This window comes from Dendroctonus ponderosae, unplaced genomic scaffold, assembly GCF_020466585.1.
Source record: "Dendroctonus ponderosae isolate FM_Combo_2020 unplaced genomic scaffold, Dpon_F_20191213v2 Dpon_F_20191213_3, whole genome shotgun sequence".
Classification (NCBI taxonomy): Eukaryota; Metazoa; Arthropoda; class Insecta; order Coleoptera; family Curculionidae; genus Dendroctonus; species Dendroctonus ponderosae.
Window position 1 is genome coordinate 6,213,805 of NW_026018508.1, and position 26,854 is coordinate 6,240,658.

Here is a 26,854-nt window from a genome sequence, read left to right on the forward strand (position 1 = left end):
GCGTAGCTGTTCAGTAAAACAAATTAAAATTATCAATCCAAAGCTTATACTTATTCTTCCAGGGAAGGACTCACTAGGCACTGATTTGCCTGTTTCAAATTAAAAAAATTATATAAATATAGGCATATTTCTTTTTTCAACGCTCATTTATTTAACAAAAATGTACGTACAAATCCTATATACTAATAGTGTTTTTGATAAATTATCAGGGCATAGTTATAATATTTTGAAAACAATATTCGGAATTCTAAAAAACGCCATGCAAATAAAGAAAGGATTAACGTAATGAAAAGTGTACAAAGGAAACAACACTTATATCATCTAAGAAATGACGCCTGTGTTAGCTTTTAGCGCAAACCTTCCAATGCGCTATTAAAATTAATACTCTTTGAAATATTCCTCTATTCAATCTTCATTTACTTCAGCAGGCATCTCCTTCCAGTTGTAACAATTATATTTAAGGATGATTATTTGCGAATACTCTGAGAGCATGTACTTTGGATAAAAGTGGATATTAATCGTGCTGATGAACGGAAATAAGACATTTCCGCATTATTTTGCTCTTTATGAGTTGTAGGCCATTACTGCTTATTAATTGTTGAAGGAATTTAATGCGGGAGTTATTAAAATGGCTTTAAGGAGAATTAACGCGAAAAATCAATGATAGCAGAAGGTCCTTGAAAGTATCAATGAGAAAAATTAACACTACTTTTGCCAATTTTTCTTATTTATCTTCGAGCTCAGTCTTAAAAAGAATGCACGTTTGACTGTAATAAAAAATGTTAATCTCACAGGAGAGTTTTATCAGTATGATTAAATCCCAATCTCTATTTCATTGTTCATTTTCCTGGCTAGTTCCGTAAAGTTGAACCAATTATATTCCTGCTGGGGATTCTAGAAATGTGGCAGAAGAAGCGCATACGTTGTTCCAAATTAAATAGCCGAATAAATGCTGTTCATGAATTCAGAACAAAGCTATTATGTTGTTGAGTTGGTCGGAATCAAGAAATAAAGCTAAAAGTTCTGTCTGGCAGTTTCTGCAGGTATAAATATGAACAATAAAATCCGCAGGCAATTCTAAAGTCGCTGTAGTATATGAAGCAGCTGGACAGGAATCGTTTATTCAGCGCAAGATTTTTCTCATGCCTAACATTTATCAAATCAACCCAAATGAGATTTTTGTAGAATCAACGTTTTTAAGGTTCGCCAAAAGATGAACAAGAACGCATGAAATTCATACAGTTCTTTATAAGACTCAGCTTATAAAACGTGCTGATTTCTAAAAAGTTTGCGCATTTGTTCAACTAGGAAAAGGACAATTTGAAGTTAAAAAATACTCAAACTTTTCAAAAACGAACGGTTTATCCACGTGTCGCATGTTTCTGGTTGGAGAAACTATTTTTCTGTTTTAACGTAACGAGCCAGAAAGAAGATCGCTCTGAACTTCCAGGACGTTGTCTAATTTTATTATGAAACTTGGATAGTTGGAAATGATCTCTTAACCATTTTAGAATCGTCTGCAATGCAAACACATCCCGGATATAACACTAGTGTAAATAATATTTTGGTAGATATTAAATCGCAACTGTTTGCATTAAAATCATCGCTCTTGACGGAGATCGTATTCCAGGAATGCAGTAATGAATGTAGAAATTGTCCCAAGAGATCGATTGTTTTTACTGGCTGAAAATTAGACATTAATTTCCGAGCAAACGAAACTTGCTGTTTACCCAGCAGCTTCCAGTGATAGCAATTGTTCCGGAATATCGCTGCTGGCTTTTTAGTCTCAGTCTCAACGGATTCAACTATCGCATCTCCTCCTCATGTAGGTGTGTGGAAAGTTATTAAAAGTTCTGTATTGGATACGTTTTCCTACTCCAACTAGTCATACAGTCAGCAACAATAATAATGCAAAACTAATTAAATATATTTATTTATCTACCTGGCTGTTTTGGGATTTATTAATTAGACAATTTATGCTCGACATTGTGGGTAATTGCTTGATAGTTCGAAGCTCGATGCCCGGTTTAGCCATTTTGTAAGTACAGATGTATTCAGCCAATTAAGTAATTGGTCTCGGATTAAAGTGAATCTGGTTTTCGGCAAACGACTGCTAGAGGTTTCTTAATCAAGATTATGTACAGGATTTGGCACATTTCCCTTGGCAGCAATTGCGCAAAATGGGGTGTTTATGATCATCTTTATGACCGAAAATGCTCACCATATGTATGTTATTTATGTAACAAGTTGGGTAATAAAAAGATCTTTATTACTCTTTCACCAGTGTCGCGTAATTTATCAATCAATTCCCGGCTCGTATACCTATAATTATCAAATACAACAAATTTTAAGCTGTTTCAATGGAATATGTTTTAGCAACAAAAATAAGTTTACACATACATCTTTTCGAGACGTATTTTTCAACAATAGTCATTTATTTTTTCACATCTTGTAGTAAATATTATATTTATATATACGTGAATTTTAATTAAGATTCTCAGGTCGGACAGGACTGAGCCGGATGAAGAGTGGCTATAAAAGTAATAGGGGTAACAAGTATGCAAATTTCCACTGTTTCATGTCATGTTTTTACTCGAATTGCTTCTTGAGCAGCATCTAGAAATTATATTAACTTCGCTATTAAAATTGCGAAACCTACGAGAAACAATTATAATACGCCATCATAAATAAATTATTAATTGTCAGAAAATATTATTTCATCATCACAGACTACATCCAAATAACAGTCTATATGGTTTAGATCAGGTGATTGAGCTGGTCAGTTTCATTCAGCCAATTTCTCACATTTTGTTGGTTATTAATATGCTATTTTAGTTTCACAACAATTTTACTAGAAAGTAAACCATACATATTTTCATTCCCGAAAAATGTACATAATATGCATACTATAATCAAATGGTCACGCTTTTAATTCTTCATCTAGTTTCTACATATCAGTATCCATAATAATAATATTATTATTAATTATAAATATTAGATATAAATATGAGTTCTTTGGAAGCACGGAAGGTCCCCTTTTGTTAGTTTTATTTAGTTTATTATTTTTTACTACAAATTTTACAGTTTTAGATGATTATTTTTTTAGAAAAATTCTGTCTTATTGTAATACATTCTTATTGTCGGTTATTCGTCTAGTGTACATTATAAAGAACTATTCTTCGTCCTTTTCATTTGTTATAAGGTGTAAATTGAAATGAAATCATAAATGTATTTTATTTTCGTATTATTTCCTGTGATTTACGAAACTATTCTAATGTCTGTTTTGTAAATTTAGACCCTAAGATTTATTCTAATCCTGCTTAATTGTTTTTATATATGAGCATATCGTTAATCAATTGATTTATTAATGGGTTGAATGATTAATAAAAGTCCAGTTTACTACTCTGCGCCACATCAACTCAAAGGAAACTCGGCAGATGATCGTAAGCTGAAGTGTAAGTTTGATGATTGATGATAAAGTTAATTAAATTTAATTTTATCATTTCCCTCTTTTCTGTACCGTTTGCAGTATTTCAACGTTGAAGATTGGCCTGGGTAACACTGTGTTGGCTTTTCAAGTTAGGATTTTGAGTTGATGCCGCTCTGTGAGTTGATAAGTTATAACGCATCGCACTTCACTGCCCCGCACCTCGAATTGCGCTTGTGGCGCAATAATTCTTGAAATCAGAACTTTTAAAGGACATTTTTAATTAATTGAAATTTTGTTGGTTTATGTCATTGCCCGGAAATTGAGCAACAGTTTCATTTTTAAGTGATTTCTTTTCGGTTTTCTTGTTTAGTCATTATTTTTAGAGAAACAAAATTAATTCGTTTATTAATTTTAGTTTCAGCGTTGTGCATCCCTACAGAAGGGTGAAATTCAGACAAATATAAATGGGTCGGTCGACAAATATAAAAGAAATCAGTGACAGATGGGCACTTGGAGCGTTTTTCGTTTAATTGTTGTTAACTTTCGTTAAGTGAAAATGCGAAATTGCCTTTGGAAATATTGTCGTGCGAACAGGCACTTTCTTCAAAAATGCAAAAATAAACAAACTGAAATCGAACTCCCAAGTAAAGCATGAATCATGGAAAGGGTAGACAATTAAATGATTACATGTTTATTTTGTAGTTCGGTGTTTTTTTTTCTCGAAAACGGGAATGTTCAGCTTGCTACCGACAGTAGACGAAATCGGTCGATAATCGTATTCATATATGGGAAATGTATAATAATTGCGGCCCTTATGGCAAGTGCGGTAGTTTGTGAAAGTGTAGTGAACTTGAGGATTAATGGGTAGAAAATGAAGAGGATAGGGCGCCAGCTTGCTAAAAGCTGGTAAGAATGATCTCTATTCTATAAATATTTTAGCTTGAACTGAGTTTAGTTTTCCGACAAGCAGCTGAAGTTTTATGGATTTTTTATATTTCTCTCTCTTTGCTTTGCTGATTTCAAATAAGTTTGGCTTTGGACAGATTGCCAATGTTATTCTTTCTTCCCAGGTGACACAACGCAGCTTTCGGTAAGCTTACTTTGCCCCTGGTTGTCATATACATGTAAAACTTTTAGTCCCATATTCATCAATTGACTCGTAAGGTGGACCTGGTATCGATTTATAAAGAATTAAATTAAATATTTTGGCGGCTTTGTATTTTTTATATCAAGCTCATCTGAAGCTTTTACCTAAAGAACGGCTTTAGACATAGACATATGGGTTCCAGTGATCAATACAAGAAGCATCAGCTTACTCATATTGTGGATTTGGCTCCGATTAAATCATTGATTCCTTCACAAGGAAGTTTTTAACTTTGGAAATATTTTGGGCGGCTTTCTATTTTTACATCAAGCTTATCTGAAGCTTGTCTCCAAAGAACCATTTCAGATATGCAAATAAGGATTCCAGTTTTATGCTTTTTGTTAAAAAAAAGTCAAGAGTTTTAGTTTCGCGCCAAGCCGTCATTGCGCTAACACCCGAAAATTCACTGAGTCTAGTTGAAGATATTGAAAAATATCGACATTTCTCTTTCTCAATATTTTTCCAATAATACTTCTTCATGAAAAGTTTCGCACTCCATCTTTCGCACTCCGATGTTTTGCTTTGGTTGATTCCAATCAAATATTTACAAAAATTGCTGTTGTTTGTTTAAAAAGGTATTATTTTGATTTTATGACTTTTATCATAATATTATTGTATAAATGTGAACTATAAAATTAACAATTTTTCATTTAAAATAAGTTCGATTAATGTAATTAATAATTCTATATAAGAATCAAATTACAATATTAATTCTTCTGCAAAATTTATATGTGTAATTTGCGTGTTTTATTCAATATTATCACCAATATACGTTTGGAACTTTTCCATTTACCAATGATGTCTTTAAGGACAACAATTTTTATTTATTCGTTAATTTGTATCAATTGCATCGTCACTTGGAAGGAGATAAATTTTAATGTTGTGCTGATATTGGCTAAAGTTTACATATTTTTCATCACCTTCATTCCTATCAGTATCTGTGTTTTTATACAAGTGTTGTTCCTTTTTCTTCTTCTAATTTAATTAAATATATTCTTACAATGAACCAAATTGTATGGGAATGGTAAATAATTAAATAAATTAAATGTTAGCCATCCATGAAGAGATAGATTCAGTCCCCCCATAAGCAACTGATGTGGTGATGATCAAAGTCTTAATTCTAGTTACTGATTGTCAGTAAATGCCGTTGAAAATTCCAATAGCACGACAGCATGTTTTTTTTCTTTTCAACTGTCCGCCAATCCACCTTTTAGACTTTATAAAAAAATTGCAACAAAGTGATGAAACCTAGAAGATAGGGGAGATTTAATTCGCATCCTCGGCAATATACCTTAGCAGCTGATTTATTCAGTGTCGGAGCAGGCGAGGAATAAACCACATATTTGAACACCCACACCAAAAGGTACGTATAATCTCTTTCGCAGACACGTTCTGCCTACGAAAATGCCACATTTGCTTAAGCAAAACCGCGATTTATTAAACCGTCGCCCCGAATCTTGCTGCTTCATTACATGCAACATTTCGACGTGTTGTCTTTTAGTAGCTTTAATTGCTTGCCAACAGACAGACGTTGATGGACCAAAACTGAACATAAAGCAACTATTTAGAATTGCACCATCATATTATATTCGCAGTTTTATTGTACCACAATATTTTACATTTCATACGCCGTTGTGTATCTGAAAAATGGACTACTTACATATGTATGCATGTAGTTGGGTTGTTTGATTTCAGCGCTAGTTTCGCGGGCAAAACTCTTAAAATTTATCACATGTTATGCCGCTTCAATTTCATTAATATGCAATTTGCAAGGTAACTGATAGAAAACGCCCGATCCGTAGGGCATTTTGCCGAGTATGTGCTTTTAAAAAGACTTTATAACCTTCATAGCCGGAAGCGAGGATTTTAGATGCGGCCACGATCACTATATTTTACAGCCAGAATTTATTAATGTATATAATAGCTATTTTTCACGAAGTAAATTGTAGAACCAAGKCATTTCCTGCTAGRACGTGAATGAAAATAAACAATAAKATTTGCRAAAAGTTGAACAGAAAACTRCAACTAAAAGCATTTGGATAAGATCGCTAATTCAAATTATTCGGTCAGGAGTAATTGGAAAATTCATCTCCAACATCAGTCTGTAAATCCTCATCWAAATGTAAARCAAATATTTWTTTCCACATAAMATTWTTAGATTTTTTTAYRAAATGWRCAACTRKCTTTTGAATAWAGATATTYCTAAAAYTCATGGAAGACAGTTGTTATATTTGAGAAATGGTTTAAAACTCAAACAGTAATTTTAAAAGCGAAAAATTACCGGAAAAAGCTCTGCTGCTAGTCGATAATGCGATTAGTGATGATTCAGACTCTGGAGTGGCAGACTTAATTCAATTGGCAATAATCAGACGAATAATTATGAAGACATGAAAATAGTACGACGCTCTTTTCCTCATTATCAGCTTCGTAACCGAAGAAAATCTCACARTTAGTGAAGTCAAAGCATGGATTGAAAATGATGATGAGACTTGACTACCTGTAGAAGAATGCGAAACATAGGAWGCATGTGATAGTGAGAACCCCGGGAAAGCTGAAMTRRCGATTGCTGTCCSARAATTTAAARACAAAGAAGCYGTTRAAGCTTTCGGTTTGTGCYTGAAGTGGGCAGAAATGAACAAAATYARTGCTTCAAAAATTAAAAGAGMTGKATGTTCTGTCTATAGTGTTATAAAACATTCCAATSTAAGAAAGAAGAAAAGAAAAAAATAYAATAATTAATTKCYCACTAACCGGCAATTCAAGAAATATTTATTGTTGMTTTGMCTAMGYTGTGTAATGTAAGTAATATAMTGGGTGATTCACAACATTTGGACACAGACCAGGGGCGTGCAGAGGACCTCAAAACAAATCGAGTTTCCAGTTTAGTTTTTTTTCTCAGGCCCATGGTTAACAAGATACAGRGTGTTAAWSTTTCAAAAAAATKTTGGTATTTTCTCTACAGTTCATGAGATATTTTGCTSAAATTTTTAACGTAGGCCATGTAGTTTCTGGTTGATTTTCTATGAATTTTTTWATAMACTTTTTTGTGCTCTTTTGTTGACATTTTTCTGTGAAAGGTTCAAGYGCAAGTTGAAGTTWAAATAGGGATGGCTGACGAGTTAACTTCTTTAATTTAATTTAYMATAATTGAGGTTTATCGGCTGTAAGCTAATCCAAATARAAATRCACRAAAAAGGTAACGAATATTTGATGTYATTATTAAAATAAATTCTYTCACAAAAAAATGTGAACRAAAGGACGCAAAAAYATATARGAAAATTCATGGAAAATCTCCCAGGAACCCTACATGRACTTATATTTGTKYAAATAAATCGAAAACGAAGGCAGATACGAAAAACTGCAGGAGATCAGAAAAATTCTTAAATTGAACARCAAATGCAAAAATRTGTTCGTTCGAAGTAAGTGGCGYAGCACAAAAAAGKTYGGGAGGTGGGGGTAAAAGCRGGTATGCCTCCARAAMTACCCCCTGTAGATTTTCACAACCAGATGCCTTACCTACTGGTAAAGGGTCTAAACATTAGCCTACGTTAAAAACTTGGGCAAAATATCTTCTAAACTGTAGGAGGTAAAGAGAAAATACCAATATTTTTGTAAAACTTTAACACCCTGTATCTCGTTAACTATCGGCCTGAAAAAAAAAATGTAAATGAAAACTCGACTTGTTTTGATGTCCTCTACACGCCCCTGCTCTGTGTAACAGACAATTTATTCTCAAATCTACCCAATTCGCTACCCAAAAATCACTTCGAAAACAAAACAAATTTCCCGACTTGCGATAGACCATTTTATTTTCAATTCAACCCGACCAGTTTCGTGTTCAAAAATGTAATTATTTCCTTTTCTGTTCTATTTCACACCATACTTGCCCTAAAAGCTATGAGATTTCATAACATACCGCACTAGCTCAGGTTTCCCGCATCAAAAAAAAAAGCTAAAAACCCAGTGCGATTTTTCCTGAAAATGGAAAAATGCAGTTATAAAGTGTAAATGTATGCCTTTTGTGATTTGAAAGTGCACCAAACTCGTAGGGTGCTCCAATTTAACAAATGTATTCGGACTGCAAATTAGTCACATGCATGCTATTCAGATAATTCGTTTGCCTGGCCAGTGTCTAAAATGCAAATATAATAATGCAGATTAGTTCGAACGGTGTTTCAAACGTATGCATCATATCGAGCTTAGTGAACAGCAAGCAGAGTGATAGGGAATACTTGGAATAACCAGACGATAATTAAATAATAAATAAAAAATGGAAGGGAAGAGATGTTTAGCAAACACTTTGATATTTTAAATGTGTCTCGAAATTTTCACTTATTAAGGTCTTTGTTAAATTGGTGTATTCATTAGTTTTCGAGATGTGTTAATCGCCGGCACCACAAGGGCTAGTTTCGAATCAATTCGGTCTCATCAGCTAGGTTTATTACATATTTGAACGGTGATTCAAAATTAAGAGCACTAATTTAAGAACCGTAGTCTACCCCCCGAATTAAGGATAAAAGTCTATTTCAGCATAGGCCATAAAAATATAGGTGTTTTTCTGATACCGGTACCTGATTGGCCGATACCAAACATCTTCAAAGGGTAAAAATTTATATTTCAAATTTCAATCAAACTTTTGGAGCTATGAGAAAGACCCTGAAAAAATTTGCAAACTTTGACACCATGTTTTTTTATCCCAAGACGTTGGCAGTCTTTTTATAGATATTTTCCTCATTTATCGACGTAAAACTCGGTCCTCAAGTTAGTAAACCAAATTTTGCACTCATCCAGTAATAATCACGCAACGCAAAATAGTTATAGAAAAATATCCTTAATTACGCCCAAAACCATGAATGAATATTTCATAGTATAATTAAGAATGTTAATCAATCAGCTGAAGATTCAGAATAATTATCAAGAGCTCAAAATAGGCAAAAATGTATTGATAAAATTTGTTTCCAATTATGCAGCGGACTTCAAAACCAGTGCATATTTTAATAAAACAGACTCCTTCGTTTGAATTAATTTAGCATGTTTATACAAAATTTAATTAGCTAAATAAAAGGTAAAGCTAAATTACAAATTCATTTTCAATGTCTCAGAAGTTAATAAATTAATTTAAGCTGGTTTTACTTCATAGGCTTATGTTCAACTCCATGCCCAAGATTCCYCTTTCTYATAAATTTTCGTTATTTTCAACYTAAATCATTCTAGAATAGACATACAAAAAAAACTAACAAAAACGTGCCTATGGGKCAGGATTTCGTACAATTTAATTATTATATATCCTGTCTTTGGGCCAGTCACATAAACAGAATCAAGCGCCGAAAGTGAAATTCCTTACCGGAACTCGGTGGAGTTGTGGGCGTGGTCTGTTGACTTTGATCAGTCTTTTCTTTCTCCTCTTGCTCCCTTGTTTGGCCATCCATCTCGCTGTCGGACTGCGAAGCCTCACCTGGAATTAAAGAGACAGATCTATTAAGCGAAATTACTTTCAGTTGCCTGTTGTGTATCTTTCTTATCGACGGCTCCCTAAAAGTGATACACTTCAGGGAATTTGCCTTTTCATGGGAGAATTGAACAACTCTGTTGGGAGAAATTGATTCTGGGCAACTTTGCAATGAATAATTTCTAATCTAAAGTGATCCCTCATCATAATATATTATGGATGAAGTGTTTATTTCCAACTTCCCTTTTTGGGTAAAATCGCAAAAGTGCCAATTAGTCGAGCAGCTTTCAGTGTGCCGAAAAAACATATAAAAGCCCTTGATATTGATTTCGGCATCTTTAAACAGAACGTCTGGCAAAAACCCGCAAGATACCTTTCGGCCATATTTAGAAAATTTAAGTTGTTTTTAGAACCAAAACATCTCAAACACTCCAGTTTCCGCTTCTCAATCATTTTCTGAGCTATTGCTATTTGGTTGCAAGTGGCTTCACGTTAAAATATTCACTTGAGTTTTCCCATTAGGCCCCCGTCCGTGTTGCATAAAGTTACTATCGAATTAACTGCAACAAACGATACAAACGAGCATTTGTTCGGGAGTAAAGTCGGACCAGATTCAATGAAACAAACGAATCTCCAGCAAAGTTTGCACAAACTCGTCCAACTGCGAATGCAGACATTAATATTGAACGCAGAGTAATAATCTGGAAGCCCGTTCCAGCTCTCCAGACGTGCAACTCTGTTATAAACGAGTGATTTTCTTGTCTAGAGCAAAATCTCTGGATTTGTTGGACTTGATAACTTTCCAGCTATAGATCAGATGAATGATGTTTGAAGCAGTTGCTTTGACTCCTAACAAGGCGAAACTAGTCATTTCGTTAAATTTACAAATTTAGGCACATTTAAGCCAATTTTTCTTTCAAATATTGTCATTTGTGAATGTGTAAGGAACTTTGAAACTAGAAGGACTATCGGTGTCTACTATCGGAAACTATCCAGATTTTGTCTCCCTTCCAGAGCAGGTTTTCATTGTCACTTCATTATATAAGCACTTGGAAGAAATCTCCAAGAGCATAAAGCAGCAGAAAAGAGGACAAAAATAAAATAATAAACTCTTAAAACAAGAGACCACAAAGACGTATCGTTGTTTGAATGTTTCAATGTATCTTAGTTAAATTTTATATTTCAGATATATTTCATCTTCATTTTTGATCAAAATACAAAATTCTTCTGCTAGTTTAGTACGCTGTTTGAAACCATACGCTATGTATGTATAGGTTTTAATAGATGATTAAAGCGTTATGTTGAAAAAATTCTTTAAAACGCTACAGTAACAGCTTTATGTGATCATTCGTCTTATTTTTCGGTTTAGATTATTTAATTATTTTACCTTTTCTTACGCTATTATTATACATCTCCGGTTTACATGAGATTTTCCTATTTCAATTCCTGAATGTTTCGTTTTATTCGCAAGCACGTTGTTAGTGAATACACACAAAATTTTATTTTAACATTAGTTTTATGATCCAAGCCTAAGCTTGGATGTTTTAAACACATCCAACAAATGGATGTATATGATATTGAAGCAAATACACTGCACCGCTAATTTAACACAGCTTAAATATTTCCTAAATTTTAGCCCATTTGAATAATTCCTTGATCAAATCATAGCTCTAGTCTTGTACAAAATTCTAATTAGAACATGAACAAAAAAAATAAAAAGTAAAATTGTACATGTTGTTTAAATACCATGCTAAACCATATTTTCTTTGTCGAAATTTACAGTTTTCTTCGAGCAATTTGGGGAAGCCCAGAGCTAAAAAAGAATACGATGTAGCCTCGTGTCTTCTGAGTAAAGTGAATCTTCAAATGTCTGTTTATTTTGAACCATTCGACAGGTGTTCGATTTTTTACCGATCACATTTTCCTCGCGAAATTAACACCAACTTTTATTTTTATTTTCAAAAAAACTTTTTGGCTAAAAGGTTGTGCGGACAATATTTCACTCCAAGTTTATGCTTATGTTGTCACTTTCTGTGCTACTATTAAGTGGTAAAAGTTTCTGTTTACCTAAGGATAAGGCATTTTTATTTTTACGCCCAAACATATTGCTTTTGTTAAAACTTAATGGCACAAACACAGAGAGTGAGAAAATAAAAAAGCTAACAACTTGTGATAAAACGTTGTTCGTCCAGCCTTTTTGCCAGACATTTTCTTCGCAACTAAAAGTATCAGGAAGCTTCGCACAAAAAATGTCATAAAAATCAATATGTCTCGAATAACTCACAATAAACAGACAAAGATCCAAATGACTTAAAAGACATGAGGCTATAACATCGTATACCGAGGAAACCTGACAGTATTTAAACAACCTTTGAAATATGTTAATTTCATTTTGTTTGAGATATTTTAACTTGAATTTTGTCCAAGAATAGAGCTATAATTCGATTAACAAATTATTCAAATCAGATCACGAACTCAGAAAATATTGACAGTCAAAATTTATGGAATATTTAAGCTTCGTATTAAATTTGCGGAGCAGAGAGTAACAATTGATTTCCATTAAGATTATTTGGCTCTTCTTTCGGAAGTACATACTTTTTCAGCTTATTTATGTACATATTACTGGATTGCTTTCATCATGTTCAGTCTCCTTAAACAATTTAATTAATATGGAATAAAACCATTAACTTCGTTCAGTCTATTTCTGTATGTATTACTTAGTAACCTTCATCATATTCAGTGACTTTTAACATTCCAAATTTTATGGAATATATTTTTAAGATTTAATTACTAATTTTCACATTATCTTAAAACCCAGATAAAGCGTTTTTGTTGGTCATCAAACTTCCAATATGTATTTTGTCATTTTACCTGCCTTATAAATACATTTTTTTTTCCTTTTTTGTCGGTCTTTTATCCATTCTCTGCTGTATTTTTCCCCAATTTGATTTGGCTTGGTGTTACTTGAAAAGCATTAGTGTTACGTTCCACATCATAGTTTGTAAAAAAATAGTAAGTTTTGAATATTTTTGATATTGAGCTAATGAAAAGAATCACAACAATGTTTGCATCATAAGTTGCATGAAACATTGTTACGCTTGCTATAACTATAAATTTTCAACAAAACAACCGCTGTTTGAAAATTCCAGCACTAAATAAGCAGGAAAAAACTAAAATAGAAGGTTAATGGAATTTCAGTGATAAAAATAAATAGGTGTTATATATTTTGCAAGCACATAAAATCGACGAGCTCTATATTTGCTAATGGACACTAAACAAGATATGAATTGCCCTGACGAACGTTGGCAGCTCATTGGTTGATAATAAAATCTGAAATGGGTATTAAATGCCTCTTAAAGCCTGATTGAAAAGCACCTGGATGGCGCCAATATAAACAGTATGCGTTCACACGGCAGTCTGATATAAAGCTTTTTGTTAGGATCAATTTCAGTAATTCAGTGCTTTAATGAGTAATTCCAGTTAAATAGAAATCTATTTTAGAAGAAATCTAATAGTAAGGGCGACGAACCATTTTAATTCTCAAGTACAGGAATTTAGCAAAATTATGTATAATTCTATAATAATACAATAATTGCAAGCAAATCTTTTAAATTGTACATGATATTTTCATTCATAAACAGGCTACTCCTGGCTAATATTGCTACAAAAATTTACAGGTTAGAAAGATTAAACTTATCTTGCTGTTTCGATGCCTAAGCAGCTTTCAGATTTTATTGTCAATGACAGTTTTATCTATTTAATGAATCTGTTATGCATCAATTTCCAATTAAATAACTTGAAAAAAACTTAATATAAACCCAATAAAAATTTCAAATAAACTTGTTAAATTACATATCGATATGCACATTTTATCGGATAAATACAGCAAGTTGTTGTTGTTCTTGTTTTGCTTTGAAAGTTATCTAATAAATTCAAAAGTTTATAAGCTTTGGCAGTTTCCATTCTCAATAATCTGACTTTCTACAAACATTTCTGAAAAACTTTTTTTAAATGTTTGCCTCTAAAACGAGCGTTGATTTAGTATATGTAGAGTTATCCGCAACTTTTTCCTGGAAAATTAAATTGTTGAAAATCCTTATCAAACTTGAACTAAAAAGAAAAACTGCTGCTAAAAGCAACGAGCATAATTTTTGAGCACCTTATTCAATGAAAAAAAGTTTTTTGACGGAAATTATTTTCATAATATAGGAATGTTTCGAAAATAATAACATTTGAGAAGAAATATGTTTAAACTGCATTATTTAACAACTATAATAGCTTTTATAAATTCTGCTAAATAATGAACAGTTCACGTTTCAACATCGGCCTTGTGCTGGGTTGTCTTTAAGAGAGCGGAATAAATATAGAAACAAGAGTTTTCATGTCTACCTAATTAACGAAATACTATATTAAGTAGTTAACGAAGCAATTGAAGCTGTATTATTATGTATCGTTACTAAATGTTCCAAGGCTGGATTAAAACATTATGACAATAACAAGGTTCATTCTTTAACTTTAAAATGATGATGCTTCCAATTCACGATAGCCTGTTTTATAATATTTAAATTTGTAATGAGACGATCTAACAATCTTTGTTGCAATTTACATAGTGATTATTTATATGATTTTTATTTTTCGTCAAATTCCGGACGCATTTTTCATTTTGTTTAAATTGCAAATCTCTTCTTGTACATCTATATCTTTGTAGCAAATCTTAACTTAATCGTTCCATGAATATCAAATTTTAAGTTTTAATAGTTAAAAGATTACATTTTTGGTCCGCCCAAGAAGATCATATTTATCGGTAAAATTAATGAAATTTTTGCAGTTTGCTTTTTGTATGTATAATTTTATAACTTATTTTTCAATTCTATATCATGTATATATGGATATTCGTTTCTAATCACTTATTTAACTAATCTACCATACTATATGCTTTTCTTTACCGAAAACGAATTTTTAATTACAAATATACAGCTACAGTATTTAATAAAAGCGAATGTTCAAACGCGAAAACAACAGAGCATTATTCAGAAACTTCAAAATTATTATTGTGCAAACTGTTTGCGCTCTCAATTCCCAACCTTGTGATATATAACTCTTTCAAATATTGCACGAAAATATCCATGAGAGTTAAACAAAGTGTTCAAGGAAAAACAATTCGGCCTTTTTAGCACCCCAGCTGATGCCGGCATCTCGTTTTCATCGCCCCATATTTCAAAGGCTCATGTTTATTTCTCCGTAGAGCCTGTTTCTGACTTGCCCGAGTTTTTCCGTTTGTCTGGGGAATCGTATGGGTTTGTCTTAGTCCCGGAAAAAAATTGTCATAAATGTCCTACGAACATGAGAAACGCAAATTCCAACTTTAGATAAATGTAGCAAGTTTTTTCGTTTCTTCTTTAAACCTTAATCAACATTTTTCTTGCAGGATTTTCCTTAATGGATTTTATTTGTGATAATTAAAAACATTGCAGATCATTTTTAATGAGTTAAGTTAAAATTAGTAAACCGAAAATTTGGTATTTTGTTCATCGTTCATCAAAAAATGTTAGTAGAGACATAGCAAAGTTACTCTTTTTCCTAAATGCTCAAATTTACTTAAAGTACTGACAACCTTAAGGCATTGTTGCCGAAAAAATATTAAATAAATTTTATTAGAACACTCGCCTCCTTCGTCACTTTGTAAAAAGTTTTGAAATCCCTTTCCAGCTTCGAATTTTACTTTCTACTCAAAAACGTTCTATTTTGTCCAGTTTTGCTTTAAAATACTGACGATCTGGATGTATTTTACGCGAAAAATTGCAAGATATATTTATAGCTTTGTAGGAATTTTACAAACACTTTTTTCGGCGTCGATTTCGTCGGGACAAAAACGAAAATAAATGTATCCCGTTTTTTCTCGAAAACTTAGGTTTTCGCAAAAACCGATCACAAAACTAAAAGTTTTTAATCAAAGAACGCAAAAAATATTATTTTCGGATTTTCTGACAATAATGGAGTGTTTGCAGTCAAAAATGACAAAACTGATTTTGCTAGAAAATTCGCCTCATTCATCGATTTACAGAGAACAGCGAATTTGGCACAAAAACCAAATAATTTTATTCAGTTTTTTACCGAAAGCAATTAAGATTATCTTGAAAAAGGGCCAGAGAGCAAAAGTTTCCAAAAAATTATTTGGAAAATCCACCACCCTCATCGCTCCGAAAATTTTTCAAGTTTCAGGTCATTCTAAAACTAAATTGCTAAATTCTACAAGTTTCTTTTACGTAATTCTTGCTACGCAAGAAATGTTTTATTTTTAGTTTTACTTAAAATACTGACAATCTTCAGGTATTTTCTGTGAAAATTATAAAATTAATTTTATTGAAACACTCTGCTCCTGAACAGCTTTGCATATTTTTTCTGGAACCTTTTGCAGCTTCGAATTTTGGACAAAACCCTAATAATTGTTTCTAGATTTTTGCCGAAAAAGATTTCCCGGAACAGAACAAGTGAAAGTTTATAATCAATAATTCGGAAAACTTGTCACTTTTGTGGATGTGAATAATTCGGTTTATTTAAATTCCGGTTTTAGATAAATATTTCTAAACAAAACTCTCTCTAAACAGAACAAGGCGTTTTTCCGAACGTTTTACTCTAAAGTATTTTAGAGTAAAACTGAGAGTCTTTTATGCAAAAAAAGTATAGGATGGATTTTACAAGAAAAGTCGTCGTCTTTACAGTTTGGTCTTCTTTATCGTCTTTTTCGAATACCATTTAACCTTTGAATTTGGGACAAAATCGAAACAAAGTTATCTTGTTTTTTTCTCTACAAAATTTAGGTTTCCTCAAAAAATGACCAGAGAAAGCAAAAGCATATGATCAATATTTGGAAAACTCGTCAACCTCATCGCTCTAAACATTTTTTGTTTCTTCAAAATTTTCGGATTTTTTCCTTGTTCCTAGACCAAACAGTTTCTAGCAATCGTATGCGCAAAAGCTATATGTTGATGGCTTTTTTTGTTAAATGTTAAAATTCCGTCATCGGCCATTAACTATAACTCATTAACCAATTGGTTAAAACTCATGAACTAAGAGAGTGGCAACAACTCCAAAGCGCAACTCAACATGGTGTTACCCAGGCCAAGTTACTACGGAAAATTAATTGCGGATAGTGAACTAGACATGCATTTCTACGTAAAACAAGCGTGTATAAATAAATGCAGATTTAGCCAATTACATACCACATACATACATCTTTTTAATTTACCCAAATATTTTGATTACAATGTAGTTGTTTTCAGTTTGCTCAACTTCATAATGTTTTCATTTGGTTTGTTTAACTAAACTTTTTTGCGCGACATTTACGTTCGTACAATATATGTTGAACCAAACGAAATCAAAGCGGATAAAGCCATTTTGCTGGCTGGTTTGCTTTGTGAGTTTGTTTCAGGATTGAAAATATGAAATGTTACTCTTTGCGAACGTAAATATGTTACATATTTTCCATACTATATTGAGTTTATTCTTTGCTTTTGATGAAAACTCACAATAATAGAAAAAATGTGTTAGAAATGTTGTGGTGTGTTGCTGACCGTGATGATTTTTAGTAAAAGATGCCTGTTTAAGTGCCTGGTTTTATCGATTAATATACAACGTGAGTCAGTTTATAGTAGCAGGACTTCGGAACGGTCGTTAGAAAATCCAATACTAAAACAGCTTCGTTTTGAAAGGGATGACAGAAAATGCTTTTTTAAAACGAGCTTGAAACAGGTAGGCACAAAAAAGTTGTTATAATTAGAAAATAAAAAATAGTCCCATCTGGAGTCCTCTGTAAATATGACTAAAAATTGGACATAATTGAATAAGTTATTCCAATAAGTTCCAGAATATAGAAGTTTATTACAGTATCTTATTATTTGCATAATATATTTAAAAAATCCCCTCTGTATTTCGAAAACGAAGTCGTTTTCGATATATGTCCCCATGTCGCCATGTCAAAATTGTACTTTCTATCGACCGTTAAAATATTGCTACTACAAACTGGTTAGCTTTTAAACAATAATAACTTAGAAATTCAAGACCTTTTAAAGAGACTGGTGGCTTTTGGTTCACCAGTTAAAAAAAGTCACGGTCATTTTCATTTTCATTCATGTTACCCAAAACTGAAGCAATTTCATTTATTTTTAAATGTTTTTCCGGAATTTATAGGAAAAAAACTCGGCGTTTTGCGAATAATAAAGCGTCCTGATTTTTAATACCAAAAAGCTACGAATGAATGATCTATTTATACCGAAACATAAACAATTTTCCAAGTTCATGTAAAAGTAAATTTACTGGAAAAAATGTATACTGAAAATTATGCGCTTTGTATTCGCAAAAGTTTCAAACTGCTGTTTATATGCAATATCTGGCATTTTTTACTTAATATTATACTTGAAACTTAACAGTTTTCATTATATGAAATTTGATTAAACTGTTGGCTTCACCTAGGCAAGCGCCGGGAACCACTGAGCGAATTGAATAGAATAGTAATGAATGCTCAAAATGATAAATTTGGGTTTTAACAAAATGATAGCAACATATTTTGCTTTATTTTCCCGATTGCGTGTAATTGTTAATATATTTTTCTTTCCTGCGTTTCAGTCAAAATGTGAAATAAAAATGTTGATATCGTAACATATAAGAAACGTTATATGAAATAAACGATATGAACATTTTTATTTCACATTTTGCCTGAAAGCCAGGAAAGAAAAAATATAATTATAATATCAACATAATGATATTGTAGCAAAACTATCTATCGCCGAACATACAAGGCAAATGTATAATAAAACAAAAAAATAACTAATCATTGTATTGATTCTCAATTATGCAATTATATTGAAATAAGCACATCAAACAAGTTGCTTGTTTCCAAGCACTCGATTATTATCGATGATGATAACATGTTACATTTTGTGATCAAATTTACCATTTAAAATTTTTTTTGCCACATTTGATGTAGATCCTGCCTCTAAGCCTGCATGAATTTTCAATGTTAAGCGAAATGCTGCTACAAAGTAATTTATTCGAAATGATTCTATTAAAATTTCAAAAATAAGGATTATTTATTACATATTCTAAACTGTAGGCATATTACCTCCGGTTATAGTTGGCGTAATGGCAAAACTAGTTTCCGCCACGCCAAACTTCCATTAATCCAAGGCCCATCCATAAATTATAATTTTTCCCGCTAAAGAGAAGATAGCTTTGTAAAAGGGTAGCGAAGAAGCTCACGGATTAAATTTTCTAATTTTCCTTATCCGGTGAGGCATCTGGAAAGTTGAGCACAATACCAGGATCATACATTAACAATTGAATTAAAGCATGCAAAAATACATAAATGTGTAAAATGTTTTTCTCAGGATCTAACATAAACATTAATTTTCAGTTTATGCTTGTGTTTATACTTTATCGCTTCTAAAGGTAATATTGGAGCTTTGTTCAATCTGGAGCTTCTATATGAATACGTAAAACACTAGCACATCAAGCAGAAAAAAACATTTCATAAAAAGAAAACGAAAACAAAGCGATAATTTGCGGTTTCTATATATAGAAGGAAACCAAAGGAGCATAAAGGCATAATTTATTGGTGACCCTATGTAGGGTCGAAAAGGTCGGGAAATTCTTCGCACACTAAACATGTGCCGAACATACGAAACACCAATAAAGAAAAGACATTTGGAACTAGGTTTGACTTCAACATTCCTTTTCCCGTTCTTATCTGAAACGTTTTTTTTTAGTTGATAAGGAAAAAGCATAATAAAAAAATCAAATGATAAATGATATAGTCTTAACATGGCTCTAAACTTGACTTTAAAAAGTTTTGCTAATCCCTAACGTACTCTGATTTAAATTCATTAATTAACTCAAAAAATTACCTTCAAATACCGACTCACAGCTCGCATGAGGAATCACACAAACTTTGGGTCTGTATTCAATGAAAACTTCAGTTGTTAACATCGACATGGTTCGTGAGTTGTCCAGTATTTGTAAACTAACCCAAACTAACTCAAACTAATAAGCACTGAGCTGAGGCATCAAACGAGTCGACGAAAGTCAAAAGATTTAATAGTAACTCAGTTTAGACTCAAAAGAGGGATTATTTTTCTATGTGCATATATAAAACTTATAACGGAAAATCAGCACTACTTTCACTATATCTCGCCATCAGAAGTAACAACTTCAAAACAATAATTGCAATGTCACAACTAAAAGCACATTGTGTGGATTATTAAATCGTTCAATAGTAGGTATATCAAGGTTTAAGGACATTGTAGTGGAAACCGTATCATTTTTAAACACCAATCTATTCCATACTGAGGGGAGATAAGGTAAAATATAAATATTAACATACAAGGTAGATAGTCACTGATCAGGTTTAAACAATTCGCACAGGAGCGGCTTAAAACATATTTTTTAAAAACGGCATTTTCCGTTTATTTAGTGCTATTTCTCTGTATTGAACTGAATATTTGTTCTTCCAGTAATCTATTTTCGAATTACCAATTACGGTTCCCTTGACACCTTCTCGGTTCCCTTGAGATTCTATTATATTTACCTTCTCGGTTACCTTGATATTGTCAGAGACTTCGTTTTCTGAACAGAGATCACCATGTTTAATTTCATTGCAGCTCTGTCGAATCTATAAAATAGTTTCGCTGATTAGCCCCATCTTGAATAGCGTAGCAAATTATTTTAAATTATTTTTGCCCAGTTTATATCCTTTCCTCGAGGATTTCACTTCCATGGTGATCTTATCCATTAAAACATTAAAGAGTATTGGCCTGAGACTTTCCTCTTGCCTAATTCCTGTTGATACAGGTATATTGCTGAAAAGCTTCTTATTTGCTTGCTATTTCCAACGCTAATTTTTTATGATATCAATTGGATTGGGATTAAAATTCCTCTCCTTTAATAATTTCAGGACATCGCAAAATCTAACCCGATCAAAGGCTTGCGTTAGGCCGATAAAGCACATAAACGTAATTTTGTTATACTCAATGGCGTTTTGTTGAAACCCCTGTTCTCCTTCACTCGACATGTAAGAAAAGCGAATGTATATAAATACTGGCAGTTACCATAAGGAGGCATTAGTTATCAAATATCAGACAAAACAAAAGCACATTCAATTTTTTTACTGGATGCATGGGAAATCTACCAGTGAAAGTTAGTGAAAAGTTACTGTAAAAATCGAATGAAAAATCTTATTGAGCGACAGAGTGTAGAATTTTACAAAATTTTTGAATTTTTTACGGTTTTTGTTACCTTTAAAGTTAAAACATTTTGCAACACCAAACGTGATTTTACAAGCTACTTATTTACAAGTTTACACGTACATTTGAAGTTTACACGTGCAAAAGACATTACATATAAGCAAGCAAAATCAATCATCTACTTACTTCAAACAAAATGCAAAGTTGCTATAAAAATGGACTTAAAATGCTTTATTGAGCCACAGTGTGTAGAATTTGCCAAAAAGTTTATTTTTTCCTTGAAGGTTGCGACAATAAACGTGAAAATTTTACAAGCTATTGAACTGCTAGTTACACGTGATTTTTTAAACCGATAAATGTTTTAGCAAAAAATCTTGTGATAAAATGTGTCGATTGCATTCCTCTGATGTATGCAGGAATAAAATCTGTATACTCTTCACTATCATCAAGTTAACAACGAAACGAACAACATCTGGTGTTCCATAGGAAAATGATATATTCTAATGATTTTTATAAGCAAGTTCTAGGCTTATTTTTCCCCCAGTAAAATTTATTATTTTTTCCGCAAAATCAATAAAGTAAATTACGGTCTAAATGAAAATGATATCTCGAACATTTTTCAGTTCAATGGAATGAAATTACATTATTTACATAACTCATTTAACCTATGTAAATAATTTGAATTTAGCACAGTCAAATAGAATGAATGAACACTGATGAAAACAAATGATGAAAAACGTCGAGAAATTTAGATTTTGAAAATAATGCGGCATTAAATAATGGATCTAGACTTGTGCCTGATTATAAATAAACAATTTAGTGTGTTTTAGCAGAGCAATAAATTATACAAAATGTTAGAGAAATCTGTTCTTGCAGAAAACCAACATCCAGTTGCAGTTATTTATCTAAAAAGCTAACTATTTCAAACTCTATATTAAAATTAAAGGAGAAGCAAACATTTGTATGAACGTATTTATTCGAAATAAAATATACATTTATTTTCATTGATAGATCAACAAGGTGACCTCTAAATCAGTGAGGTAGAAAAACTGAAGTAACAAATTGCATATTATTGCGAACTATAATTCACCTTATGGAAAAATTGGGTGACTAGTTCCTATAAATAAACATAACATGTATTTTTGTATGAAATTTGATTTCTCGTTTTGAAAAGGCAGTTAGAAAAATTGTATTTTCAAATAATACAGTGTGAGAACTAAACAACTAAAAACGATCTTAATGGCTTTAAATGGAATCAATTCTACTGTAACGTAAATTATTATGGTCTTAGCAGAAATTATAAAACATCTTAATTTTATATTTTAATCGGTATAAGTGGTCTTATAATTCGGATAAAAAACGATTAGCCAATTAATTTAGATACTTTTGAGATCTCTTTTTTTCACTTAAGTAGGAATTTTTGGTATTCAATCGCCAAGTTTAAAGACGCCAAGTTTAAAGACGCCAATTCGATTACTTACAACTGATTTGCAGTATCGAATACAAAATACAATAAAACCAGGTAGACGTGAATTTTTCACTCGCAATAAAATGTATTTGGCCTTTCCAAAATGGATATTACAAGTTTTGGTTACTGAACTTGTTCAACACATTAAGATCATTAATTAAAGCAACAAGGGTTATCCGCAACAATAAGATTGCAAATATTCTGGCGGTCATAAAGTTTTCGGGATGGTTTTTAGAGTCCCATTCAAACTCTTGAGAGCCCGACGTTAGGCAGTTAGTAAATCCTCATTTGCATAGAATATAATCCCGAACGAAACCAAACTGAAACAATCTAATCTCAAAGTGTAATAATTACACGAGCTAAAGTTGTGTTCTGTATTAAATTGCCTGTGAAAAACTTGCTAGTGGCTATGAAGTGACGGTCATATTATTTCTCATCATAACACAACTAGACGATGAATATCTATGTAACGGTTGTGGATTTATAATTTTCAACTGAAGTAACTAAAACCAATCAATTTAATTAATTGTACTTTAGCACAAGGAAGCTGAAATTTCCGTGATTAATGATAGTAATCAGAACTAAAATATACAAAGCAGATTAATCATTGCTTAAATCCGGAGAGTGAGCGCTAAACTCATTATACATTTTTTATAGTTCAAAAGTATCTGGCCATACCAGGCAGCCTCTAAAACGGTAGCAAGAAATCCATTATTTTCTAGATATTTATTATGTAGCTAACACGGAGGATTTGGACGATTTCTTTAGGATATTAATGATAATACTAATAAATAAGTCTAAACATGCACAAGCTGAAAAATGGTTCAAATCCAAAAAAAATCACATTTGTCGGCAGGTGTTTATTTCTTGGTACACTAAGAAAATTATTAATATTACAAGATATAAGTTTGGTTTTTGTATTTTTTTATGATTTAGCTATGTTAAAACAGACACAACACCACGGTAAAACAGCCCTTAAAAGGGTTACTGCGAACGTTCACTCTTAAAGCTTAGTGAACAATCTGGGAATAAAATGAGATTCGGGAAATTATTTCGGTAAAAAATGCAAAGTTATGCATTGGATTATTGGGGTTTGAAAGTAATTAGCCGGAATCTCGAAAGTAAGGATTTTTATCCGATATATATAAAAAAAACTTAATCGCGAAAAACACACCATATTCTTGAATTTCAACTGTTACAAGGACACACTCAATTTTATGCATTATTTGAAAATTTTCTCATCTGGAAATAGGGTTATTTTCAATACAAAAAAATTCAGTAAAAGTATATGGAGAGCACATAATTCAAATAATTCAATTTTTCAAACCCTTATCGAATATATAACAGCACCCAAAAGTTATTTACATTTTGCTTTGCCAGTTTATTCCAATACGATTGAAAAAATGTCTCCTAAAAAACGTTTCCTGTGATTTTCTCGTGGCGGACCTAAAAAGAAAAATAAGATAACCCTTTTAAAATATGCATTGCCTTCCGGACCCTTCAGACTCTTTCCACAGATTTTAACCTCTGAAGTAAATCGAAAATGCGGAAATCCACTGAAACTCAATACAGCCGTCAGTCAATCTTTTCCGGCAGGAAAATTGAGGTGTGTTTGTCATTTTATAAATAGCCTTTGCCATTTTCGATCGATGGAACATTTGTTAAAAAATTCTTCAGGGCTGAAACAAATTGGTTTCTGTTTATTTGAACGACATCAATGTGATATTTCCCATTACCGGGTCTGGGATACAAATATCCGGACATTTATTTAGCGGAATTCTTCGTTGCAAAAAAATCCTAAAATATTTTAGAATTTGTGATGTTTTCTTGCAAATTTTCTAGAAAAATAAGCTATTAAGAAATACTCAAAGCACTCATTTAACATTTTAAAGTGTTCAACTTCAAATATAAGTCTCATAAAAATGCAGTATAAAAATCCATCCTATATTTTTTGTTTGATCAGGCTCCTCCAAATAAAATTCGTCCATAAAAGCAGTTCTTTATATATTTTCCAGGAATTTTTTTGACTAAACCTCAAAATATATTTATTTGACAAATTAATTAATTAAAATTATGAAAAAGAAATTGGTTTTGTTGAAACCAAACCGCAGTGATGTTCAATAAACGCGTGAAATTTCATATAAATCTGGTTACGGATTCGACCACATTTCCTCGGAAAATTCTCGCATAGCGAACATATAACAGACTAACATTTCCCAATAAAGCGGGCTTTTCAAATGGCAGCATTATTCTCTAATGAATTTTTATATTAAAAAATCAATCAGTCTTTTGCTCCGACAACGGACCGTAGTAAACGAAAAAACATCTTAGAGCGTCCTCTCCTACAATTTATCATTAAATCTTAATATACATCAGAATTCTAAGAAATAATAAAAAGTAAGAAGAAAAAAAATTACTGGCGAATTTCACAAGAAAACAGCAATCGCCTGAAATAAAACACGGTAAATTGTGTTGCGTAAAATTTCGGACACCCTGTATGGTTTCACTGATAGAGTATTTTGTTCATCGTTTGAGTTTTTAGTATCATCAAAGCTTTAACTCAATGATACATGATACGTTTTCTATAAAAATTCCATTAAGTTCATTGACAAGAGTTTACAAAAGGTAAGAATGAAAGCAATTCAGAGCAGTACGAAGGCAAAAAAATCGCCACAAATGCATCTAATACAAGTAAACAACACCTACAAGCAATACAACTGATTGCACTGATATCTATAAAAATAAATAATTGATTTTCGTTAAAAATTAAAATGCTGTATAGAATATTTGTAAAATGAAATCTCGATTTTCCATAAAATAAATTTGCAAATTTAAATTGAGGCAGCATATTGCCGGCACAACACCAAGCTTAATATTATATCGTAAATATTAAACAGCCCATAAATTTCATGCCACAACACGAGAAATGATAGCTTTCCCGGCAAAATTCCTAAATTAGAGTCCCAAAATGGAAACGGCGCTTCTCCAAGGAAATCCCACACAAAAGAAAGTTTTTCCAAGTGCCTTTAATCTCGCACGAATTTGAATCGGAGCTTTTTGCCATCATCGTCAGTTAGTCGGCCAGTTTGCTCTGGTTTATAATTGAAATCATTTTTAATAAATATTCAGTAGGGCTCAAGTTAATAAATTAGTTTTCATTCAACTCAAACAAATATTTTATTTGTTGAGTTTAGACTATACAATAGATTGGCCTATTGGCTTAATGCTGTTGTTTATAGCAGAATAATTATATCGTTTTTTCAATTATTTGAAACAATTGATTAATATAAGAACCAATTTAGCATATCAGCCAAAAAATTAAACAATATAATGATGACAAACCTTAGCTCTAAAGCCCCAACGTAAGTAATAATTATCATTTTGTCAAATTAATTTTATTAAAAAACTTAATCAACTGTTGACATAAATTTGAAATACTTTTAAAATACAGTTTTGGTATTCTAGTTGTGTGTTTCATCTAATTTATTTCTCCCATACAATTTATTTATTTATATGATTTCGCCAATTCTGGACCAGGAAAGGATAAAACTCAAAGGTTTCCAGCATTTCCTTTTTTTATTCTTCTACGTATTTGTTTTCAGCAGTTTACTGTTGAAATCCGCAATGCGCTTTAACAATTTCGTATGCTTTGACCAATTTAATTGCTACAAATAAATACAATTTAGTAGCGTAGATTTGAAGGAGCTAATTGGACGTTTTAATTATTCAGTTAAAAAGAATGACAATGTAGCAATGATATAGTGCTGAAAAATACTAATTTAATACTTTTTACTTGCATTGAAGATTGTTGATTTTTGGATGTAATTTCTTCATTTTTCTTGTGGAACAAGTGAAAATTCTGTAATTGAGTTCGGACCTAGGTTTCGCTCACTTACGTTAATTTGTTTAACATACCGTCTAATTTAGCGTCTGTAGACGTTTCTTTGATAATTTTTGTGCAAAAAAAATAAGTGCATAGAACCAAGCAATAAAAAACAGCAAGACACACTCTTGCTGTTTTTAATATTTGCTGTATATAATTTTGCGCAAAATATTATGACTTCAAATAAAATTTGAACTATTTTTGTCTTTGAATGTTTTATGACTTTTTTGCGAGTATTTTGGT

The 26,854-nt window shown here is 31.9% G+C and overlaps 1 protein-coding gene across 1 annotated transcript in view; it reads right to left on the reverse strand.

The window, feature by feature from the left end:
* LOC109543645 overlaps positions 1 to 26,854 on the reverse strand; it is a gene marked incomplete in the record, with an annotated part of 106,667 nt that overhangs the window by 23,842 nt on the left and 55,971 nt on the right. The window contains 1 exon segment of the mRNA XM_048664930.1: positions 9,919 to 10,029. Within this exon segment, the coding sequence (XP_048520887.1) occupies positions 9,919 to 10,029 (111 nt within the window).